This window comes from Mytilus californianus, unplaced genomic scaffold (assembly GCF_021869535.1).
Source record: "Mytilus californianus isolate M0D057914Y unplaced genomic scaffold, xbMytCali1.0.p SCAF_3, whole genome shotgun sequence".
Taxonomy (NCBI): domain Eukaryota; kingdom Metazoa; phylum Mollusca; class Bivalvia; order Mytilida; family Mytilidae; genus Mytilus; species Mytilus californianus.
The window spans coordinates 86443266-86466739 of record NW_026262679.1 but is presented as its reverse complement, the minus strand read 5'-3'; the positions used below and the strand labels follow the sequence as shown (position 1 = coordinate 86466739).

General features: G+C 33.5%; 1 protein-coding gene across 1 annotated transcript in view; it reads right to left on the bottom strand.

The window, feature by feature from the left end:
- LOC127735298 (fibrillin-2-like) overlaps window positions 1-23474 on the bottom strand; it is a 116741-nt gene that overhangs the window by 72610 nt on the left and 20657 nt on the right. Inside the window, exons 4-13 of the mRNA XM_052245425.1 lie at window positions 18723-18818; window positions 12013-12210; window positions 10144-10269; window positions 8742-8867; window positions 7474-7626; window positions 6674-6841; window positions 5431-5556; window positions 4671-4793; window positions 3463-3588; window positions 1348-1470 (exon numbers count right to left, since the gene is read on the bottom strand). Of these exons, the coding sequence (XP_052101385.1) occupies window positions 1348-1470; window positions 3463-3588; window positions 4671-4793; window positions 5431-5556; window positions 6674-6841; window positions 7474-7626; window positions 8742-8867; window positions 10144-10269; window positions 12013-12210; window positions 18723-18818 (1365 nt within the window). The remainder of the gene's footprint in view (window positions 1-1347; window positions 1471-3462; window positions 3589-4670; window positions 4794-5430; window positions 5557-6673; window positions 6842-7473; window positions 7627-8741; window positions 8868-10143; window positions 10270-12012; window positions 12211-18722; window positions 18819-23474) is intronic.

Genomic DNA, 23474 nt, shown 5'->3' with positions numbered 1-23474 from the left:
ACACGCTGAAATATCTCGCCTTTTTTACTGACCATTGATTTTATGTTGATAGTCCTAAATATAAAGCTTTACTAAAAGTATCACATAAACTTAACATGATCCAAAAAAATTAGGTCAAGGTCAGATAAACCAAACCGGAAATACATGTACACCTTACAATCATTCAATACACCAAATATAGTTGACCTATTGCCTATAGTTTCTAAGAAACAGACTTAAACAGGAAAACTTAACATTGACCAATGAACCATGAAAATAAGGTCAAGGTCAGATGAACCATGTCAGACAGACATGTACACCTTACAATCAATCTTTGCATTAAATATAGTTGACCTATTGCTTACAGTATCTAAGAAACAAACTTAACCATGAAAACTTAACATTGACCAATGAACCATGAAAATGAGGTCAAGGTCAGATGATACCTGCCAGACAGATATATGCACCTTACAATCATTCCATACAACAAATATATTTGACCTATTGGTTATAGTTAAAGAAAAACAGACCAAAACACAAAAACTAAACACTTGAGTAATGAACCGTGAAAATGAGGTCAAGGTCAAATAAAACCTGCCAGACTGATAAGTACATTGTAAAATATTTCCACACACCAAATATAATTGACCTATTGCATATAGTATTAGAAAAAAAGACCAAAACACAAAAACTTAACTTTAACCACTGAACCATGAAAATGAGGTCAAGGTCAGATGACACCTGCCAGTTGGACATGTTCACCTTACAATCATTCCAGACACCAAATATAGAAGACCTATTGCTTATAGTATCTAATATATGGACTTGACCAGGAAAACTTAACCTTGTTCACTGATCCATGAAATGAGGTCGAGGTCAGATGAAAACTGTCTGACGGGCATGAGGACCTTGCAAGGTACGCACATATTAAATATAGTTATCCTATTACTCATAATAAGAGAGAAATTAACATTACAAAAAATCTTCCCTTTTTTTTCAAGTAGTCACTGAACCATGAAAATGAGGTCAAGGACAATAGACATATGACAGACGGAAACTTCATAACATAAGGCATCTATATACAAAGTATGAAGCATCCAGGTCTTCCACCTTGGAAAATATAAAGCTTTTAAGAAGTTAGCTAACTCCGCCGCCGCCGGATCACTTTCCTTATATCGAGCTAAGCTCGACAAAAATCAAGGCATTACAAAGAACTAGCGCAATTGATTGTGCAGATTTTTTGTTTTTGTTTCTTATGTATAGATAAACAATTATTTAGAAATTGCCTCACCAACACAGTACTTCTAAAATACACTTTCTGTTAAATCTATTATTATGATAATATACAGTATATACTCAGTTATTTACCAATGCACACTTTTCCATCAGGTGCAGCAACAAATCCTGGATTACAGATACACATGTAACCACCATTCATATTCACACATTTACCATGAGTACACATCCCAGACTTGGCACATTCATTATAATCTATTAAAAAAGTATTTTTTAATTAAAACATGTGAATTATTGATAAAGTTTGAGGTGGACACCAAGATATGCAGATTGTCTTAGTTTAACATAAAATTGAAAGAAAAATCAGAACATACAACCCTTCTTTTTCGAAATAAAAACAAAAATTTAACACACCCTACTTTTACCATACTTTCACAGTGAACTATATACCCCGGTATATGTATACAAATTCTCAAGGCAATAGGATATATAAATCTTCTATGTAATTTATTATATTTTCTTTTTGAGACATTTTTTAAGAAAGAAAACGTAGGTGAAATATAATGTTTACATAATACTGAAATCTGATTGCCATTCTTTTTTACCTGCTTTAACATGTCCACATTAACATGACAAAATAGTAAGACAAAACTATCATGTTAAACTGAATGAATCTGTAAATAATTACATGAATTAAAGAACCTTAGTGAGCGCGCTCACTTACCCCACGTCCCCACATTGTCACTGGAGAAATAAAATAACTGTAAGAAAAAAAAATTGTATAAGAAAAAAAAATTGAATCATAATTTCCTGTCGATATGCACATCTACATAGTATGTCCTTATTATCTACAAAGTTTCATGAAATTCTGTTGTGTGGGTTCAGAGGAGTTGCGATGACAAACTGTTGCAGAGGTATATTGAAGCAAATAAGTTCAAAGGGGCGTAACTCCTAGAAAAAAAATTGAATCGTAATTTCCTGTCGATATGCACATCTACGTAGTATGTCCTTATTATCTGAAAAGTTTTCATGAAATTCTTTTGTGTGGTTTCAGAGGAGTTGCGATGACAAAAGGTTGCAGTAGTATATTGGGCAAATAAGTTCAAAGGGGCGTAACTCCTGGAAAAAAAATTGAATCGTAATTTCCTGTCGATATTCACATCTACGTAGTATGGCCTTATTATCTACAAAGTTTCATGAAATTTTGTTGTGTGCTTTCAGAGGAGTTGAGATGACAAACTGTTGCAGTAGTACATTAAAGTAAATAAGTTCAAAGGGGCGTAACTCCTAGAAAAAAAAATTGAATCATAATTTCCTGTAGATATGCACATCTACCTAGTATGTCCTTATTATCTACAAAGTTTCATGAAATTCTGTTGTGTGGTTTCAGAGGAGTTGCGATGACAAACTGTTGCAGAGGTATATTGAAGCAAATAAGTTCAAAGGGGCGTAACTCCTAGAAAAAAAAATTGAATCGTAATTTCCTGTCGATATGCACATCTACGTAGTATGTCCTTATTATATGAAAAGGTTTCATGAAATTCTATTGTGTGGTTTGAGAGGAGTTGCGATGACAAAAGGTTGCAGTAGTATATTGGGCAAATAAGTTCAAAGGGGCATAACTCCTGGAAAAAAAATTGAATCGTAATTTCCTGTCGATATGCACATCTACGTAGTATGTCCTTATTATCTACAAAGTTTTATGAAATTTTGTTGTGTGGTTTCAGAGGAGTTGAGATGACAAACTGTTGCAGTAGTACATTAAAGTAAATCAGTTCAAAGGGGCGTAACTCCTAGAAAAAAAATTGAATTGTAATTTCCTGTCGATATGCACAACTACATAGTATGTCCTTATTATCTAAAAAGGTTTCGTTAAATTCTGTTGTGTGGTTTGAGAGGAGTTGCGATGACAAGAAACAGGACTGACGGACGGACAGACAGACGGACGGACAGACGGACGGGTCAAAAACATTATACCCTCCGCAACTCGTTGCGTGGGGTATAATTAGTGTCAAAAGTTAATATTCTTAAAACACTTACTGGGTATATCTATAAACTGGTGAGATTTGATACAACATTTTCCATTTGTTATTGCATGCATTCTATACAATGTGCACTTTTTAATAGGGATTTTTTTTCAGAAAATATAAGTTAAAAGAATCATTTCTCAAAATCATACACAAATCAGTGACATTGCCTTTGACAGAGGTAAGTGATTTTCCACCACACTAGTACTACAATACTTACCCAGACAGTATGCACCATCTGGAGAAAGTTGGAAACCTCTATCGCATATACATCTATAGGATCCTACTGTGTTTTCACACTGACCATTTATACATAGTTTACCATTTTCATTACATTCGTCAATATCTGAAAATATAATGGTTCTGATCAAATTTTCAGATTCAATTGAAATAGATGAAACAAGGATAGGATTCTTTTACTAATCGTCTTTGCAAATTTTCATCTTTTCTAAGTAGAAAATTCAGGGGAGCTAGGACTGATTTTTTTTGTTTGAAAACTTTGACCAGGCCTTTCATAACTTGCTATATGGCATGGATTTTGCTAATTACTGAAGGTCATACTGTGACCTCATGACCAGATATTTATATCCTCGAGCCACCCTTAAAAAATTATGTGTTTGATGTTGCCTACCCATGCCACAAAGGGTCAGGTAGGTAGGTAGGGATTTTATTTTTTTTTGCCAACAATATCAGTTACATGTTTTAGACAAGAAAACCTTTTAAAGCAGGAAAAAATCTTAAAAAAAAAATTGAAACGATTTGTGTCATAAAATTTTACTGGAAGGCTGTTTTTTAGGTGGGTAGGTAGGCAACATCAAATAATTCAAATTTTATTTTTGGTCTTGTCCTTAAGTCTTTGGAGGATAGTTGCCTCATTGGTAATCATAAAACACTCCTTTTGCAAATTGAGTACTTGGTGCAATTTGGGTACTGTGACGTTATCAGTATTTCAAATTTAATTAATGGTAAACTATTCAGGCTGCAATTCACATAACTGTTAGTCAGTCATTCGGTAGACTTTAGTCCATCTAAATACAACATTTATTGATTTGTATTCAATCAACTAAATTATTTCCAATATTGAATATAAATTAAAGAAACATTCTTTGATTTCTTGAAACAACTACAGAAAGAAATAACAATGAAATAAATGAACTTGTTCATTCAAATTTCCATGTAAACTAGTGTCTGCAAGAATTTATTAATACACTCAATATGGCATCAACTGAAAAGCATAAAGAAAAAAACTGTCTTCAAAAGAAAAATTTAAATTGAATCCATCTCTATAATTTAAATCTGGTAAGAATTTTGTTCCTGAACATATAACAATTTCCTCAAAATTAAATGCATAAATCTCTCAAAAGGCGACAATTTACATACTGATAAAATCTAGTTTCTCTCTTGATGCTTTTGAATTTAGACTCTTACCATAACAGATCATTTGGTTGAGTGATTGTCTAAAGCCAGGGTTACATTCACATTTGTAACCACCATTCATATTAACACAACGACCATTAGGGCACATCCTTGTTGTTGCACATTCATTCATGTCTAAAATTAAAAAAAATGGAAATATTTGTCAGAGAATACTAGAAATACACAAAAAATGTTTCAGTTAAAAATCCCTCTTGGAGGTTAGATATACATGTAGATGCTGGTGAATATGGGTGATTTACTCTGAAATATCTTCTCCTATTTCAAATATGTAATATAAGACAGGGTTGTAAACCAGTGTTATCACCCCTAAACCATCAACTATCACCAATATTTCACAATAATTACCTCAAAAATTGAAAGGGGCGAATTTTTTACTAAAAAAACCTTTTGTGTGCTGTACATTGAAAAAAGCAGTATCAGTTGTTAGCATCAATTTAAGTTATCAATATTAGTCATATAACAGGTGATACAAATGTTATATTTATAATAAAGGCTTCATTTACAATTCATAACAGATTCCTGAAACAACCATTAATAGATAAGTGTATGATACAGTATAATTATATTATTCCATTCATATAATCAGTGCCTACATCATGTACATAATTATAGAATTTTTGGGAAACCACCATACAATAAACATCCAGACCCTTCATTTTTACCAAGAAATAAAATTCAACTTGTAATTCAAAACCCTAGTCCCCCCATATATTGCTCTACTTCTAGCAGGCTACCCAGAATATTTGAATACCTGTGCAGTAAGTTCCATCCTTTGACAGGACATAACCTGTGTTACAATCACACGTAAACCCTCCAGGTGTATTCCTACATCTCCCATTTCTACACAGTCCTCTTCTTTCTACACATTCATTTATGTCTGTAAAGAGGAGGTTTTTAAACTAAACTTTTTACATCCATTTGCTTTACAAGCCAATTTATTATGCAATATACAATACAGAATTATTAACAATTTGCAATGTTTATATCATGCCTGAAGTTATGACTGATATTACCTACCAACATTGATTGATTAATCGATTGAATGGTGTTTAAAGTCACTTTTAGCACTATTCTGCTATTTCATAGTGGTCACTTTTTATTGGTGGAGAAAGCAGAGTGCCCAGAGAGAACCACCGACCATGGCTTCCAAAACGGTCATATATTCCGGACATTTATAAATTTACCGGACATTTTACATATCCGTCTCTGGTCCATGTTTTACCATTGTCAAGTCAACATCCGGTATTAGGAAAATGTGCTTTTTAAAAACGAAAAAGTTTTTGACAATGTTATTTTGCACAAATAAAGAGTCTAAGGCAGATATTAGTACGCTGATGTTGCACACTTCGAATGATGCACTGTCAATTTAACAGTTTAAGTCAGAACATCGAATTTATATCAAAGTAAAGTTTAATATTGTTTTTTTAATGTCAATCATTGGTTATATGATGACCAACTGATTACCATGGTCCATAATTGCCTTTTGTTATTAAGTCTTAAGGGATTAAAATCGGGATAAGGCATAAAATGTCCAGCTGACTCAAATATTTTTTGGAATATCTGCCACCGACCTTCAGTAGTAAAACTTACCAACATTGCCAAACGGGAGAGGATATTATTTTCAATTTAAGTAATCTATGTTATAGACCCTGCTTCATACCAACAGGTTAAAACAATACCTGGAGACTTTTTGGGAATACTCAGAACATTTTTTTTACAAATGGGATTTGGACACAAATTGTCATCTAATCAGGACTCACACTACTCTAGAATCATAGGGAAAAGTGACTTCTCTTTTTGGAACTGATATGGAGAATTGGTGAGACTTAAAAGAGAAGTGCTTGTTCGCTCACAGCACAATAATGTTTGGTTAATACAATAGTATATATGGCCATATCTGTATGTGTACCGGTAGGTTTGATATTTAAAGTTACATTTATCTCAGAATTCCTTGTCCAGTTAAAATATATGTATCATGTTGATGATAAATATACCTGTACACCTATGTCCTGCTGAATCTGGTCTGTATCCAACATTACAATCACATCTGTACCCATCTGGTGTATCTACACACCGGCCATTGTCACATAAGTTCAATAATATCCTGCATTCATTTAAAGTCTGGTTCCCTCCTAATTGTCTACATAACTCCTGGTATCCAGCTGAAATATTTAAAAGGCATGTAAAATTCTATGAGAAACAGGTCTACATAACTCCTGGTATCCAGAAATATTTAAAAGGCAAATAAAATTCTATCAGAACCAGGTCTACATAACTCCTGGTATCCAGCTGAAATATTTAAAAAAGCAAGTAAATTTCCATGAGTTACGAGTTCCTTGTTGGACATTGCATACACTGTTCTGAATCTCCCCACCCTCTGCCTACTCCACAACAACAGTCAGATAAGGATTACTTACGAGTTCCTTGTTGGACATTGCATGCACTGTTCTGAATCTCCCCACCCTCTGCCTACTCCACCACAACAGTCAGATAAGAACAGTCAGATAAGGATTACTTACGAGTTTCTGATATTGGACATTACCTGCACTGTTCTGAATCTCCCCACCCTCTGCCTACTCCACAACAACAGTCAGATAAGGTTTACTTACGAGTTCCTTATGTTGGACATTACATACACTGTTCTGAATCTCCCCACCCCCTGCCTACTCCACCACAACAGTCAGATAAGGATTACCTTGTTCCGTATGATGGACATTGCCTGCACTGTTCTGAATCTCTCTCCCCCCCCCCTCTCTTCCTACTCCACAACAACAGTCATATAAGGATTACTTACGAGTTCCTGATATTGGACATTGCATACACTGTTCCGAATCTCCCCATCCTCTGCCTACTCCACAACAACAGTCAGATAAGGATAACAATCTGGACATTCTATCAGTGCATCTGGAACCAGATACTCTGCCGAAACAATACTTTCTCAGAATAGCTGTATAAAAAAGGATATACAAAATAATCATTTAGGTCCCTTTTATATAGTGTATTTAGGTCTTGTACATCCTTTGGATGTGAGGGTTCCTGATGAAGGTAATTCCAGAAAAGTTTTGGATGCACAAAATTAACAATGTTATTTATATTTGTAATTTCTATAAAGATAGTGCTTTGAAGATGGTAACAAATAATTTTTAATCATTAAAATGCCAGTAATTAAAATGTGTTATAAACAAAAATTTTGAGATCTTTCAAATTTACTCTCTTAACATGTGGATTCCATAGCAAAACATTTTGCCTAAGGAGCTGAAGCTTCTCTTACAGTACTCTGAATGGAAAGGAATCATTTGTTAGTATTCATTTGTTCCAAACTTGAATCTGTTGACGCTACCATGAATTATTTACTACTTAAAACATGTGTTCAATAAAAATCAATGATAAATAGAAATATTCTATGAACAATGGACAGTGACCCACAGCAAAAGCTTTACCCATCATGAAACTAAAAAAATGAAAACTTAACATTGCTCACTGAAAAGTTACTTATATTATAGGCAACTTTCATGTACATATAATTCAAAATATTCTTTCAAAAAAATCACTGAACCACGACATGGCATATCACAATCATTCAACTGTTTATTTTGTGTTCTATCTTGACATAATCAGAGGTGGTTACATTGTATTGTCAAATTTTCTTCAAACCAAACTTCCTAACCCTGAAACTTAACCAACAAGCATTCTGAAAGTTCTGCTTAGTTAATGCAATGTCCTCTACCAATAGATAGGTTTTGATATGACATAATTTGAGTATGTGTTCTTTCCCTTGGCCACCATTTTGGAGGGGTAGATGGTTGAATTTATTATTTGACTAATCAAAATGAAACATGAGGTACACACAAGTCTGATAAAAGATCTGTACTAAATCATAGTGATGAATCCATTGCTGCCATCCATAATTCTGAATTTTGTGGCATCACATCTTTTTCACATTTAAAACTATCTTAAATCGAAAGATGAACCAACAACAAAAACTGAAGAAAGACAGCCTGATAGCTTGATGCTAGCAACAAGAGATATAAAATATTACAAATATTTCTTTATTTTTCTTACCAAGACACTGAGTTCTATCGGCTGTCAACTCAAACCCAGGATTACATCTACAGAAATAGCTACCCTCTGTATTGATACACTGTCCATTGGTACAAGCATTTGGTACTGATTCACATTCATTTAAATCTAAAATGAATTAAAAAAAAACATACAGTAAACTGGATATGCCATATCATTTTTCATAACTCACATGCATTTTAGTTGCTAGTCTGTGAAATTCAGTATTGAGGCAATGACGTTTTGAAATTGGTTTCAGCTATTCATTTCATATAATCATTGCCTCTGTGTTAGATAGACACATGGTTAATGATAGGTGAATCTGAAAAAATGATATTGACATGTCAAAACAATAACCTAGGATATGATTGTAACCCATCAGTGTGAAAGAAAAATTGAAAGTGATACATGAATTTCTCTGTATGAGAGTGGTATGTATCCTTATATTTTTTTCATAATCAAGTTGTTTGTTTGTGATACGCAAGAATGTTATCAATGAATTAGCAAATGCTTAACTTGAGTTAAGGTTTAGTTTTAAAGTTTAAAATTTATGAGCCGCACAGTGACTTGATTTTAGAATGTGTCACACACTCAGCCCATGATGCCACTGCATAATAAGTTTGGTTATCTGAAGTTTAATGGCACAAAAGTTTTGCAGCGGACATGACTTGGAGAGGGTTTTACTATCATAGTGGTCAAAGGTCAAAGTCAAGGTCAGAGTGACCTGACTTTGGTATATGACAACTTCCCCAGCCCATGATGCAACTGCATACAAGTTTGGTTATCCTAAGTTTTACAGTACAAAAAGTTATGCATCTGACACGAACTGGACAAGGTTTTACTCTGATAGGGGTTCAAGGTTAAAGTCAAGGTCAGAATGACTTGACTTTGGTATATGACACACCCCCAGCTCATAATGCAACTGCATACTAATTTTGGTTATCCTATGTTTGACGGTACAAAAGTTATTCACCTGACACGAATTGGACAAGGTTTTACTATCATAGGGGTCAACTGTCAAAGTCAAGGTGAGAGTGACCTGACTTTGGTATATGACACACACTCAGCCCATGATGCAACTGCATACCAAGTTTGGTTGACCAAAATTTTACAGAACAAAACTTTATGCACCAGGCAAGAAGCAGGACAGATAGATGGACAGACATGGTGATTCCTATATACCCCCCTCCCCAAACTTTATTTGAGGGAGTATAATAACCTTGGGACTGTAAAATTACAACATGAATTTTTATCAAAAAATACTCAGTGACCTTGGGTTCATGTAAAAAGGAGGCCAAATTTTTTATATGATATTCTTGGAAAGAACAATGATTATCACTTAAACAATGTCACATTGTTATTAATGGCTTTATGTGTTGAAAGTCTGGAGTGTATATGACCTTACCTTCACATTTTTTTGTTATTGGATTCTCTCGCTGGCCGTCCCTACACTGACATATGTAAGACCCCATAGTATTGACACACTTTCCTCCAATACACAAACCAGGAATAGCTTTACATTCATCTATATCTGGAGAAAAAAAAAAAATCTTGTATACACAAAATTATATCTTTAAATTAGTAAAATAAAGAGCCGTGATTTCATTGTTATCTCTAGCCATTTTGCATAATGCAGTAAGTTGCAGGATCAATAAGTAATAATCAAGTTTACAAATTGTCAGTACTTTTAAATATCTGAGCAATTTTTTTGCTTCATGCAATAAAAAATGCAGATCTAATGCAGTAAATATCTTATTTTTCTTTACTCTTTCTGACACCTTTTGAACTAATATTTTGACAGACTTATATTCATGTGAAACAGTTGATAAGAATTCTAAATTGCCCAAAGCTGACTGATAATTTAGAAGAAAGTCTTTTTAAATTAGACCAAATGAACATTGTTTTCCCTTTTAAATTGACATGGTAGCTTGTTAAGTTTAACTAGAGGCTTTAAAGAGCCTGTGTCGTTCACCTTCATCTTCAAAAATTACCACTTTTTAGTAAAAATAATCATTAAAGGGGAACAACTCTATTAAGAGTAAATTGACAACTGCTATTTAAAGTTACTATCTATCTTTTATAGTTTTAAGATATTAGGCAAAAACAGAAAAAATTGGTAAACAGTGTCATTAAAGGGCAAAAACTCTAATAAGTAGTTGACAGAAAATTTCCGCTATGTTGACTTATTTGTAGATCCTGTTGTGCTGATCATTTTTGCCTTCAAAGATTCTATCATATCTATTATAGTTTATAAGATATTAAGCAATAACTCAAAAAATGGGTAAACATTGTCATTAAAGGGCAATAACTCTAATAAGGAGTCGTCTGACAATTTTGGTCATGTTGACTTATTTGTAGATCTTGTCTTGCTGATCATTTTTGTCTTTTAAAATTTCTGTCTATTTATTATGATTTTCGAGATAATACATGTAATAAGCAAAAAATTTAAAAAATGGTAAAATTTGTCAATTAAGGGCAATAACTCCTAGAAGACTTCACCTGAGAGCTTTGACTTAAATGGACAATAGGTAGAGCTCAACATTCTGCACATTTCTGATCATGTCAGATTTTCTCTATTTATAGCAGTTTTTGAAATAATAGGCTAAACTTGCATTTTACCCCCTATGTTCTACTTTTAGCCATGATGCCAATCTTGGTTGACAGACGAGGTCATCAGACACATTTTTTTCAAACTAGATACCCTAATAATGATTGTGGCCAAGTTTGGTCAAATTTGGCCCTCTAGTTTCAGAGGAGAAGATTTTTGTAAAAGTTAATGGTTAATGGACGACGACGGACGAAAAGTGATGAGAAATGCTCACTTGGCCTTTTGGCCAGGTGAGCTAAAAATGATAATTAATAAGGGCTTCTGTTGATTCTGAAAAACATTTTTTCAATAATTAAACAGTACCTCTGAATGCTTTAAAAAGATGGTTTAAGTGGAAGTCTCTTCAGCAGGCTGTCAGCCATTTGGGAATTATTTACACAAATTACTTTAACCGTTATGTGGGCAAACTTTATTGGAGTGAATTATGATCTTTCCAGAAAATCAACTACTGTGCGCATTAGCCATTGCTTTTAAGGATCAATTCATGTGGAGCCATGACAATTCTTAAAAGGATTTTTTATGAGATTTTTCATAAAACTGCCAGCCTTAGGGGGCATTGATCACAGAGATAAAATTTATGTAGTACATTTGCCAGCTTTAGAATGATTTCAGTATTCAGGAAATTGTTTTTTTAGGATACACTATTTAAACTAAACAAAGCCATACCTTGGCAAGTTTTAGTCTGATGATTTGGCAGGAATCCCTTTCTACAAATAGTCGGCCCTGTTGGACATTGTTCACAAGGATTGCCCCATGCCTTTCCTACAGTGGCACAACATAACAGTTTTGTACATACAACACCTGTCAGCTGACCCCTGCACATATCATCAGACAACTCGGTAAAACATGGTCCAGTTCTGTAGTCTAAAAATAGAAAATAAAACATGATACATAAGTACTTAGTAGAAAATCCTAGATAGTTTTCATGATACCCAAACAGACAAATATTTACATGTAAATGCTCTGCTGAAGATTATAGAAACATTGGATGTTATATTCAGTAAGTATTTGAAATTGAATACAATTAAAAAGTAGCTGACTTTGTCTTCTTCAACATTGACTCAAAACTTTTGGTTAGATTTGCATATGGTTAATGTTATGTTTTAGGATAGGGATAAGAGTAAAACAAAAATTTTGTCTCTCTGGATTTACCATCATCAGGAATGCTCAAAGCAAAAATTTTGTCTCTCTGGATTTACCTTCAACAGGAATGCTCAAAGCAAACATTTTAAAGCCAAGGATGAGTAAATTCTTGAGGAGCTATATGACAAAAATGGACAAAACCATCGAAAGTCAACTTTGCCTAATGGAGTTAGATAGTGTGTCTTTCTATGTTGTAATGTTACACTACTATTTCAGTGAATGGTGAAGGTTGGCGCCTGTTAAAACGTTTAAACCCACTGCATTTGTTTGCACCTGTCCTAAGTCAGGAACCTGTTGTTCAGTGGTTGTCGTTTGTTGATGTGGTTCATTAGTGTTTCTTGTTTTTTATCTAGATTAGACTGTTGGTTTTCCTGTTTGAATTGTTTTACACTAGTCATTTCGGGGTCCTTTATAGCTTGCTGTTCGATGTGAGCCAAGGCTCCGTGTTGAAGGCTGTACTTTGACCTATAATGGTTTACTTTTTACACATTGTGACTTGGATGGAGAGTTGGTCATTGGCACTCATACCACATCTTCTTATTTCTATTAGAACCTTGTTTTTTTTCTTTTTTACAGAATTATTTTAACCATATAACAATGACCATCTTTTTATTTAAACAAGTTGAACTGTGAGCAATGGCCCACTAATTATACCCCCACCATAAGCTTAAGAATACAGTTAACAGAAAGTAGTTTAGCAATGGATGTGAAAGTGCATCATGCTGTATAGCATACTCACATGAAGCTTTCTTCCAAATTTTAGGAAGCTGCAATTTGTAGCTCTGGAGAAAAATGGGACAGAAATTTAATGGGACAGACTAAAAGACACAGAGAAGGACAGACAAAGGTAAAGCAGTATAACCTCTATTTTGGAGAGGGTTTTATAATAAGATGAACCACTAACCACATATTCCTTACATATATGTATAAGCCCTAATATTAATATACCTTTCAACATGAGGCTGAAAACAGGCTTTTTTAACATGTAGTACTTTTGTTTGGGATAAGGCAATTGAAGGCCATAACTCCAAAAAAGCAAAATTTAAATTGTCAAGACCAATCTTTACTTCCATTATGACAATAGAAACAAGATATTTTTGAATTTCAAAAAGGATTGGATAAAGCATTCTCAAGTTATCACATCGAATCCAGTGGTTCCCAAGGCTTTGAGAAATTAACTGGACATTTGATCAAGTAAACCATTCTTCTTAACTGGACTTTTATTTTACAGGACATTTACACATATGATTTGGACAAAATAAAAAATTTTACTGGTCAAATGGTCCAGTAATGCATATCACTTAACTGGACCAAACCAAATTTTAGTGGACTTTGCCCAATGTCAGGCAACCTTGGGAATGACTGGGAATCCACATAAAGTGTCATTTTCAAATCAACTAAGGACCATAACTCCTAAATCAAAATTGAAAATCGTCACTATCTATCTTGACCTCCATTTTGTCATCAGTAACAATATATTAAAATTTGATAACCATTGGTTGGAGGGTTCTTAAGTTATTCCATGGACATGATGGAAAGAACATAAAAAATTGCAATTTTCAATAATCAAGAACCGTAAGTCCAGGAGGACAAAATTGAAAATTGTCACCAGTAACAACATATCAAAGTCTGAAAGGCATTGGCCAAACTGTTCCACAATTATTGCACAGAAACAGCTGAAGCTGCCACCCCAATACTACCAAAAATTAAAAATAATATTTTCCCTTGAAAAACCAGTTATAAAATGATCTGTTCTATTATAGCCATCAGCATTACAAATCTTTTATCCGATTATTTTCTTTTAATTTTCAATAGAAAAAGAAATCACTCAGTGGTAAAATTTTCTTACATTTTTAACAACCTGTACATCATATGGTACATGTCATATGTCAGGTTCAGGTGAACTATTCAATTAAAGACAAAGTTTGATAACAAATCACCTGGGGTGTGACAGAATACTAATGGCAGTTTTATGAAAATATTTTTTTCCCCAAGGTATCAAAGTCAAAAGAGCATTGCTGTTAGAGCTCAAATTGTATATACTAATAAGAAAATGGTTCCTAGCCCTGAAGCAAATATGGTGTGACTGTTGGGAACAATACCTTAGTATGGTGCACTAGAAAGGTCTTCCATGTTTAACTACAACTAGATATCATTGAGATGGGAGCCATCTCTGTGGGCCCCGCTGTGAATAATGTGTGGTAAAAAATTTGTATCTTTATCATTGGACATGGGGTTGTCAACTGAAACCAAATTTTTTGACCTTGACCTTTGACCTAAGAAGTTGTACATAAATTATGACACACCCTCTGGTGTTGGTTTATATACATATCAAGTATAAACTTTGAAATCATAACGGTTCTCAAGATATAGAGCAGACACGATCTTTACCATAGGACATGGGGTTGTCAACTAAAACCAAAGTTTTTGACCTTTACCTTTGACCTAGGAAGTTGAACAAACATTATGACACACCCTCTGGTGTTGGTTAATATACATGTCAAGTAAAAACTTTGAAATCATAACGGTTCTCTTGATATAGAGCGGACACAATTTGTTAAGGACGGATGGACGGACAGACTGATCACTATAGGGCGTCCGCCATTCAGCGGGGCCCTAATTAAGACTCTATATAGTTTAGGGGTAGTAATCTGAACAGTGTCTGATATATTTATCAATTTATTGCATCATTGGACAGGGAATGACCACTAGGGACAAATCCAAAGTGCATTAGAAAGGTCTGGCCATAATAAGCAAGAATATAAATAGGGTAGACTCAATAAATGTTACAAAAATAACAACTCGTATGACCTTGATGTTAACAGTCAAGGTCTGGTCATCTGGATTATTATGCTACACATCATCTTGATGTAATGTACACAATTTGAAAACATCAAAAGCCTTATTCAAAGGATAAGTTATGATCCTGCTCCAGACAAGACCTCCTTTTTTCCAAAAAGATTACATTGAAATCAAAGGTCAAGGTCAGAGGTCACCTGCATATGGTATGTGACACTTGATCTTGAACATGGCAAATATCAAAATTCAACATCAAAGGAGAAAAAAGTTAATCTGGACAAGAAATGTTCCAAAAGTAACTTATTTGACCTTGAAGTCAAAATCACATGAAGGTCAAGTATACTTGACATACTGTATCATGGTAAAACAACCCTGAAAAGGTTGTATGAGAAAGACTATTCAAATTATTTCTATTTAATTAGAAAATTTAAGTGAATGAAAGAGAGAAATAATTAGTTTCCAAATACACAAACACATCACATCTAAAGACACTGGCAATATCATAATTTTTCTTTTTTCTACCAAATATGTGTTTTTAAAAGATTTTTGTTCCCCAAATACCATTTACACAACTTAAATTCACAAATTTACATTATTTGTATTTGCATTTAAGTTTAAAAGTCACAACCAATATTTTCATCTGTGTTGAATCAATTGCTTACACATTAAACAAGTGGTCATTATTTAAAGCCTATGAATATGAGTTTAGTATGATTCAACATAATTCAATTTGTCTTGAGAAAATATGTTTACTATTTTAAATCCAGAATCAATATCAAATAAACAATAAATAAAGTTCAAACTACAACAATATTATGAAACAGGTTCATTCAAATCTCTACATCTGAAATACAAGTAGTTTGAACACCTGTTGAATTTGTAATGTTAAGAATCTGACTTACTTTAGTTGAATAATGTATTTTTAGGTTATAATTTTGTTGTTTACATACTAAAATATATTTGTAGTATACACGATTTCTATAAAACCTCAATTATGTCACTTATCATACAGACTTACAAATTACAGGTTTTTCATAGCTCACAGCTGTTGGTAAAGTTGACAAAAAGCAACATTTGATTTGAAATTAATCAACAGTTTTAGCAAACACAGTCTGCCACAGAAATTTAATTCAAACTTGTAAGTATTTCCAACATTTTGTCTAGACACATAAGAAAAATGTCGGAATATTGGTCTTCTAACTAGAATTGGAAAATATTTTGGTGCAGGCTGAAAGATTACTAGCATCTGCTACTAGAGGCCCATTAAGAGTCTTTGTTGCTCATCTGGATCTATGTGCATCTTCAAATAAAGCCACTCTCCAACATATTGTAGACTAAAATATAATTCATGAATAATATCTCTTTTTTTTTTCATCATGTCTTGATGATCTATTTTTATTGTTTACATTTTCTTTCTATCTACTCTAGTTTTTGACCAAAATACCCACAAATGGGTAAAAATTGTCATTTAAGGACAATAACTCCTGGAAGGATTTGACTGACAATTTCAGCTATGTTCACATATTTGTAGATCTTGCAATGTTGCTCATTATTGCTGTTTACAGTTTTTTTTTACCTACCAAGGTCTTCTCAAAAAATGCAAAAATTGGTAAAAATCATAATTAAAGGGCAATAACTCCAATAAAGCAATCTTGACCTTATTGTAGATCTTATCCTGTTTTTAAATTGATTAATTGAATGATTAATTGAATGATTGATGTTTCACACTACATTCAGTACTAATGGCTAACTTGAACTGGTCAGGTTTTTTTTGGTGGAGAAAGCAGGAGTGCGTTGAAAGAACCACAACCTTCTGGAGGAAAATTGACAATCCCAGTCAGTTACAATTGGAGTCGAACACACCTGCCACATGCGGGATTCATACACACAACTTCAGTGTTGACAGGCTAGTGATATAGTAGTTGAAATACTTTTAAAACTGCTTGGCCACAAAGGCCCCTCCAATTTAAATTTTTTTTATCTATATCTTTTATAGTTTTCAAGGTAAAAGCAAAAACACAAAATATTGATAAAATTTGTCATTAAAGGGCAATACCTCCAATAAGGAGTCAACTGACAATTGGTCCAAGGACACAGTTATCGTCCTTTGATTTTTGTTGTCTACAAATATAGTCCCTAGTGTGGACAGTGTATAACTTGCAAATTTTGTTCATACACTTTCCAAATTCATTTCTTTATATTTTATGCATGAAATAGGAAACACAACCTTTCTGAACAATAACAGAGGCTTGATAATAAGGTGGTTTTGATAAAGTGAATATGTATTAAATACACCCATGAGGGCATTAGCTCAATTGGGTGTTCCTAATCTAAATCAAGATATTATGGTTATACAAAAGGATATGTTGCAATAATTAAGAAGGGTGTCTTTCAGCAATTTCAAATTTGATCTTATTTTATCGTAAAGCATGACAAATGCAGAATATCCCATTACATTTAATGACATCTTGGTGTAAATATATATATGTTTGTCTCGTATTTAATTAACTATGTATACTTTTACTTTAAGGTAGCAACAAACATCATCTTAATCTGTTTTAACAAGATAAAACACAACATGGTGTCAAAAATGTCAAAATATCTATAAATCAGGGTTAAAAGCAACATTCCTGCCAATAAAATAAACAAATAGTAAGTAAATTTGTTATCTTTGTATCCATCTTTTCAAATAGTTATTTTCTGACACTTCCCTTGTTCATGTTGTTACTGACATTTTTTGTCTGCATAGCATTTTATTGCCAATTCTAATATAAACAGACACTTAATGTGACTCCTACTTATACTTGTAAACACTGATCTCTATGAAAATTTCAACAAAAAAATTAAAGCCTGTTGGCTATGTAGTTGATTTCAATACATTAGTCTGTAATTTCTGCATCAGACATAGATGACCACCAAGAGAGCCACAGAAGTCAATCTGCAAAAGCGTTTTGTAACTGTTTATATATTAGATCTTATATAATACCTAATAAAAGTGGCTCAAGCATGAAATGCAACCTATGGTGAAACAAATAATGCAGCATTATGTTGTACTGCATAAAATTATATTGAGGTAAAAAAAATCACTACATGTATTAACTACTGTACATACCATAATTAAATCATTATAATGCATTTTTAGGATATGCACTTAGACACAATACTTATTCCACAATAAAAATACCAGTCATGGTATGTCATGTATGTTCTGTGAGTTGTGTTTCTTATTATTTATACTAATATGTAAAATGAAGATAAAAATGTCCAATTATTCGTTCATTTGAGATTTGCAATGATCAAGCCTTTGCAAATCTTAATCTTAGAAGGGTGTATAATTTTTCAAACAATTATAAATAAAATACCCATTTTGCATTTGTATACTTAATATTTCAAAATGCACTTGGCTCTATGTAGTTCTATGCAATACAACATACCAACTTCACATCTTTTCCCTGAAAATCCATAAGAACATGCACACCTGTTGTTTCCCAAACATTTTCCTCCATTCAAACATCCAGGACTACAGTTTTCTGAAATGAAACAGTAATGTTCTTATATATGGTAACATTTCACCAACTGGGTACATGTTAATGCAATGAAGAAAGAAATTATAAGTTTTCCTTTCACTTGATGTTTTGAAACACCTTAAAATACCTATGAACTATGGAAAAGTATCATAATTGACATATCAATGATTTAGGGATCATATGGTAGGGTTTCATGTTACTAGATCTGCAGTTTACTGTGTAGTGCTCTGTGGTCTTGTTTGTATTTTCATAATCTTTCCTTTTTTGCCATGGCATTGTCAGTTCCTCTTAAATGTTTCCTTGGTATCTTCCACATCTTTTTAAGTATAAATAAGAAGATGTGGTATGAGTGCCAATGAGACAACTATCGATCCAAGTCACAATGTGTAAAAAGTAAACAATAATATAGGTCAAAGTACGGCCTTCAACATGGAGCATTGGCTCACACCGAACAGCAAGCTATAAAGGGCCCCAAAAAAAACTAGTGTAAAACAATTCAAATAGGAAAACCAACGGTGTAATCTATATAAAAAACGAGAAACGAGAAACACTTATGAACCACATCAACAAACGACAACCACTGAAAAACAGGCTCCTGACTTGGGACAGGTGCATAAAAATGTATCTTCTTCCTCATTTTAACAAATAAATTGTCAATAATCACTATCATAACAATTAAAATGTTCTGAAACCAAGATCTACATGTAATCTGTTACTGATAGTGTAACATGTTGACATGTCTTGTACAAGTAATCCTAAATAAATTGATAATTTTGTCAGCTTTTCACATAGCTACAGAAGATACTGAGCTGGGTTGAACTGTAAACAATTCTGCTTTGATTTTAGGGAGTGACATTTTAGCTATGAAATATAGGTGGGAAATTCATGCTAAGTTTTTGCATTGAGTGATAACATAAATTCAAGGCTTTCTGTTACACTAAGAGCAATGAGTCAATAAAAGTGAAACGTAGACGAAGATCTTCATTACTTTCTTTCATCGGGAGCCCCTCTGATATTGTGCATGCTCGAAGTCTAGAAAGCCTAATGATTAAAATAAATAGAAGCTACATGACCAAAGGAAGCTTAAAAGATCCAACACAAGGCCACATTATTGTTGTGTATACTATTGGCAGATCTCATCAGTGATGTAATATTTTGTAGTAATTAGCAATTAATCAACTGACTGTAAAACAGTTTAGTAATTACACAAGTCAATATCAGAGGAAGCAGAAAGTAGGTAAAAGAAAAACAATCAACATTGCACTTTTATAATTGATCATATTTATAAAGTAATATAAGTTTCAATTTTTGTTGCACAGCAGGGGCGTAGCTACCTTCTTAATAAAGTGGAATCACAAACTAAAGGGCGAGGGGTCTGGGGGCCGCCTAATGCCCCCAGTAGGTCCATGGCAAAGCCCTGGTAGGGGGGGCGAGGGGGGCAAAGCCCCCCGAAAGCTCCGCATATACAGCGTTTCAAAACAATCACAACCGAAATAAAACTTAAAAATTTTTGTTGTAATTTTTTGGTCAACTATTTGTTTAACTTAGAGTCGAATGAAGACTTAACATTATCGCTTGCGTTTTTTGTAAGTGAAAGCTTTTAAAATCACAGAGATTTGTTCCATATGCTAGTATTTGTATTGAGCAAAGTAGATTTAAAAAAACAAACAATAAACATAAACACAATACTATATGTGGAGTTTCTGTTAGCATAAACATAATGGATACCCAATACTTGTTGGACACATTCTCATATATATTTTGCTTAACATATGTATTCAGATGTTTAAAAATTTTATGGGTAAACTCTACAAGAGAGAGATGGGAATTTCGAATTTTACGTAGTTAGGAATATTCGAAGTTGAAATTAATGAACTTTTTCAGAGTTAATGGTAATTTGATCACGATCTGCGTTTTTAATTAGCCAGCTAATTAACAAATGCATATGCATTCGACCAGTTGTATGGCAATATCTAGATGATAACAGTGAAGATACGTGTAATAAAAGTTTGGTGTATCTTTCGAACAAGAATCAGCAGTTTAGAGGGGCCTGATGGGTTATTTTCGTTCTTCGTGATCGGCGCATTTTCACTATGGTGATCCGTTTTTCTACAGATTTTTTTTTTTTATATAATTTCGTGATCTGTGATCATGGAAATTTATTTTCTGTGAATCGTGATTGACAAAAAAATCAACTCGTGAATCGTGATGAGACCCCCCCATCAGGCCCCTCAGTTTAGTGTCCTACTCGGACAGACAGTTCTTTTTAAAATTGAATGACCTAATAGTCCAGTAAAACGAGCTAGAATTAACAATTTATTTAAATGTTTTACAATCAACCATTCGTATAGCCGGCCCATATAGAAACGACTTCGAATTATCGAATCTATATAAAAGAATTTTTTTGTAAAATAAATTAAAACATAAAACATGTACTGGAAAATGTGTACTTTTTTTTTATAACAACAGCAGTTCCAACTTCTCATCTACTAGTATACGGAAACTATTGATTGATTGAATTGTTATAAATGTCTGATAGCAAATATTACATGCACACAGGACGAGATACGTTGGCGTGATGTGAAAATGAACTATTCGTGTTGTCAAGACCTACATACTTAGTCAATATTGAACTAGTTCACAAGGTAACAGTCATTATTCCCGGATCGATACTAGTTGAAGAGTCTTCATTCTAGTAAGATGTGTGCTTTAGGGCGAAGCGGAAAATAATAATTTTCAAGTTTTTTTGTTAACCCTAAAGGGATTATGTTTTTTTTTTGCACTCAAAGCGAGTATACTGTATGGTTGTGGTACCAACAACTATGTAGCTGGTATTTTCTAAACAATGCCCGTAATATAAAAAGTTCCTCTAAGTTTACACCAGTTGTATGTATTTATTGTACACATACATGTCTTACAGGATTAAAAATTCCGCTGCATGTGTATTCCTCTTGCTTTTATTCTTTGTGTAGTTTTTAAAATGCATACATAGAAAGACCAATTCCTATATGTTAACTTTGTTCCTCAACCTCTCTCCCTCTCTCTCTCTTTTTTTTTTTTTGTGAAAACGACGTTGATGCACGTGCTACCGTGCCTCCGGGTAGCTACGCCCCTGCACAGTTGGTCCAGGAAACACAGATATCAACCGTCAATATGTTGTCCACTAAACATAACTGTGTTCTCATTCCCAAGTGGCATAACCAACTACACCTAAAAATGGACTTTGTGACCCCCTGATGAGCACAATTTGACTCAAAGTTGTAATTTAAAGATATTTCATTGTTAATTTATTGAAAATAAAACCAAAACAATTTTTAAATTGCAAAATAAAACTTGTTTTTGCCTTCCATCATCGTCTATTTTGAATGTTTTTAAAGTTAACACTTTTGAGGCAAATCTGCAACAGGGTCAGGGGTTCATGATTTTGCTTTTTAGGGGCAAATTCCTACTCATACAAATATAAAAAAAATCTTTAAAGCTTAATGGAGGAAATTTTTCAAAAATATTCAGAAAAATTGGAAGAAAATTCAGTCCCTGGCCAAAATGGACCGTCTGATTTGGACAGGGACTTGTACACTCAATGGCAAATACATGTATGGGGTGATAAATTACTTCCCAATGCCAGTGGGTGGAAACAAATGCATGCGCATTCATGATTAGCTATCTGAATTTTTAATTACTTATTTTGATGTCTCACATCTGTGCTGCAAAATGAAATGCATCGATGTTGATTATCTGGTGTTATCTTGTGCCACACAAATTCAACAACAGTAGAAAACATGCATGTGGTCATTGCCTTGGGCACCCAGCCCCTTTGCCACCTTGCGTGGAGGACTTAAAGATGGCAAACAGTAATATTGGTATTATTTATCTTTTTAAAGACCTATTTACTTATTTATTTTTAATTATTCTATTGACAAATGATTGATGTAGACAACAATTTAAGACTTCTTTATGAAAGATTTGGGTGGTCCTTAACAGGACCTTTGCCTTTGGATTAAACATGTATTCTATGCTGCTGGCTGGTTTTTATTTACAGTGCTGGTGGAAATTTTCTATTGCAGCATATACTGTGGCATAGAAATGCAGGCACTTAAGGTCCCTGTCTTCACGATAAAGTTTAAAATCTACAGGCCCGAAGCTGAATTTTACGATTCTATTGGCTTGTAGAGATGATTTTTTCAGACCCGACAGCATTTTTACAAGCCTGGTTTGGTGGGCCTGTGGTTGAGCGTGAAGACTGCATGGGGTCCAAATGTTGCAATTATAATATTTATTTTCTGGTGTTGTCTTTAAGGCAAGTGCAAAACCTCGCGTAGCATTCAGTCGTGTTTTTTTTTTCTCGACTGGACTGGTTATTGTCCGACTGTTGATCTTGCTAAAAAAAATCCAGATGCAATCGGGACGGGAATCACTGAATGATGTGAATCTTGTGAATACCTTGATTATGTCCTTTTAGTTTATCAATGTATTGTTATCGGTGTTCACATGTTTTAAACATCAGCAGAAAGGCGTTCAAATTTCATTTTTAGTCAATATTTGATAACACTCTTTTAAATTAAGTGATTTAATTTAAATGAAGATGAATCACGGCGACCAAATTATTATTGAAAAAGTTTTCCAAAATATCATCTGGTATGGCTACCAATCAGATACATT